This window comes from Eimeria maxima, genomic scaffold, assembly GCF_000499605.1.
Source record: "Eimeria maxima Weybridge genomic scaffold, Emw_scaff713, whole genome shotgun sequence".
Lineage (NCBI taxonomy): Eukaryota > Apicomplexa > Conoidasida > Eucoccidiorida > Eimeriidae > Eimeria > Eimeria maxima.
The window spans coordinates 5,001-7,500 of record NW_013566710.1 but is presented as its reverse complement, the minus strand read 5'-3'; the positions used below and the strand labels follow the sequence as shown (position 1 = coordinate 7,500).

The 2,500-nt window shown below is 44.9% G+C and overlaps 1 protein-coding gene across 1 annotated transcript in view; it reads right to left on the bottom strand.

The window, feature by feature from the left end:
• Positions 1-73, bottom strand: part of EMWEY_00041650 (hypothetical protein, conserved) — a gene marked incomplete at both ends in the record, with an annotated part of 977 nt that extends 904 nt beyond the window's left edge. Inside the window, one exon of the mRNA XM_013482690.1 lies at positions 1-73. This exon is cut by the window's left edge and continues 445 nt beyond it. Within this exon, the coding sequence (XP_013338144.1) occupies positions 1-73 (73 nt within the window).
• Between the last annotated feature and the right edge of the window lie 2,427 nt (positions 74-2,500).

The following is a 2,500-nucleotide window of genomic DNA, read 5'->3' as shown; positions in this document are numbered from 1 at the left end:
GCAGCAGCAGCAACTTCTTCGGCCTCATGGGGCCCTCACTGTCCCCACCAAACAAGCGCGAAAACCCCAACATTTCAAACCCTCCGCTGCTGCTGCTGCTGCTGCTGCTGCTGTTGTTGTTGTTGTTGCTGCTGCTGTTGCTGCTGCCCCTTGTTGTGGTGATGAAATTGTTGCTGCTGTTGCTGCTGCTGCTGTTGCTCCTGCTGCTCCTGCAGATGTATTTATACTGCGCAAGAGGAGCGGATCTGCAAATGCTGCAGCAGCTGCTGCTGCTATTGCTGCTACTACTGTTGCTGCTTCTGCTGCTGCATGGATTCACAAGCTGCAGAAGGGAAAGATATCGAAAAAAGTCTAAGGATTAAGGTCTAGAACTGTAAACCCTAAACCCTAGACCCTGCTCGAATAATTAGGGTTTAGGGTTTAGGGGCCCCGAGATGGAGGCGTTGTGATCCTACGAGGGTTTACGAGGGTTTAGGGAATAAAAGGTGACATAATATATAAAAAGAATTATAAAACACCTTTTGGTAACGGTTCTAGGGTTTAGGGTTTAGGGTTCGAGGGTTTAGGGTTTAGGGTTTAGGGTTTAGGGTTCGGAGTATCGAACGCATGCCGGATCGCTCCGTTGCTTTTTTCTTGTTTCTTTGCTTCTTTTTTCTTCTTTTTCTTCTTTTTTTTATTTACTATTAATTAATAATATAATAAATATAATTAATTTAATTTAATTTATTATTTAGTGCATATAAATAGGCAAAAAGAAGAAAAGAGGAAAACAAGATCATCTACCTATGCGTTATCATTATTATAGAGCCTAAACCCTAAACCCTAAGCCCTAAGCCCTAAACCCTAAACCCTAGCAATATATTTCTTTTTTATTTATTTTATTTTATTTATTTTATTTATATTTATTTATTTTTATTTTTATTTCTTCCTTTTGTTTGCTGCTCTTAGCTATTGCCCTCTACTAGTTACTCTATACTAATACTTACTAGCAGCAGCAGCAGCAGCAAACAACTGGATCTGCTGCTGCTGCTGCTGCTGCTGTTGTTGCTGCTGCTAATAGCTGTAGATGCATGCGCTACCTGCCTAGCTAGCTGTACCTAGCTGTACCTAGCTAGCTGCAGCAGCAGCAGCTAGCTGCCGATATCTGCAGCTAGCTGCAGGTATCGGCTATCTTATCCATTGTTCCTGTTGCTGCTCCTGCTGCTCCTGCTGCTTGCAGCAGCAGCAACAGCAGCAGCTGTACCATCCTTTGGGTGTTTATTTAATATTTTGTTTAACAAAAAGAAGAAGAAGCAGCAAACGCTTAAATTAAAAAAGAGCAGCACCTGCTGCTGCTGCTGCTGCTGCTGCAGCAGCAGCAGCAGCAAACTAAAGAGTTTATTGTTGCGGTGTATATACACCTAAATGTACTATAGAAAATATATTTATTTATTTATGTATTTATAAATAAATAAATAAATAATAAAATATAAATGCATGCATGCATTTGCATGCATGTTACATAAACAAAATAGCTGCTGTAGTTATTGCTGCTAATGTTGCTGCTGTTGCTGCTGCTGCTGCTGTTGCTGCTGTTGCTGTTGCTGCTGCAGTTGCTGCAGCAGTATTCTGTATATCAACAATTTCTTCATCATAATCCTTATGTACACCTCTCCAGCTGCTGCCTTTGCTGCTGCTGCTGCTGCTGTTGCTGCTGCTGCTGCTGTTGGTGTCCTTGCTGCTGTTATCCTTACTGCTGCTGCTGCTGTTGCTGTTGCTGCTGCTGCTGCTGCTGCTGCTGTTATTAATCTGTGGCAGCAAATAAGATAATTGTGATCTAAGTGTACCATCTTGCTGCTGCGCGTATTGCTGCAGCAGCAGCATATTATTTATTTCTTGCTGCAGTATATAATTTAAGGAAAAAACATCTTTTTTTATTTCTTTTTTTATTTGCTGCTGCTGCTGCTGCAGCAAATTTAATGTATACACCCCAGCTAATGATGACGATGCATCCTGCAGCAAATCTGCTGCTTCTCCTTTTATTGATGATAAACGTTTCTCTGTACTCTTCTCTCCCTCTTCCTTGCTGCTGCTGCTGCTGCTGCTGCTGCTGCTGCTGCTGCTGCTGCTGCTGCTGCTGGTGGGGGTGGGGGTGGTGGAGGTGGTGCTGCTGTTGCTGCTGCTGCTGCTGCTGCTGCTGCTGCTGCTGAGGAGGGTATTAGCGAGGGGAGATATTATATGGGTAGATGCAGGGTGGTGCTGCTTCTGCTGCTGCTGCTGCTGCTGGTCATGATATTGGTGCTGCTGCACCTGCACCTGCTGCTGCTGCTGGTGTTGCTGCTGTTGCTGCTGCAGCGGCTGGTCCCCATGTTGCTGATGATGATGCTGATGCTGCTGCTGCTGCTGCTGATGGTCGTGATGCTGGTGTTGCTGATGCTGCTGATGCTCGTGGTGCTGCTGCTGCTGCTGCTGCTGCTGCGGATGGTCTTGATGCTGGTGCTGCTGGATGTGCGGCTGCTGC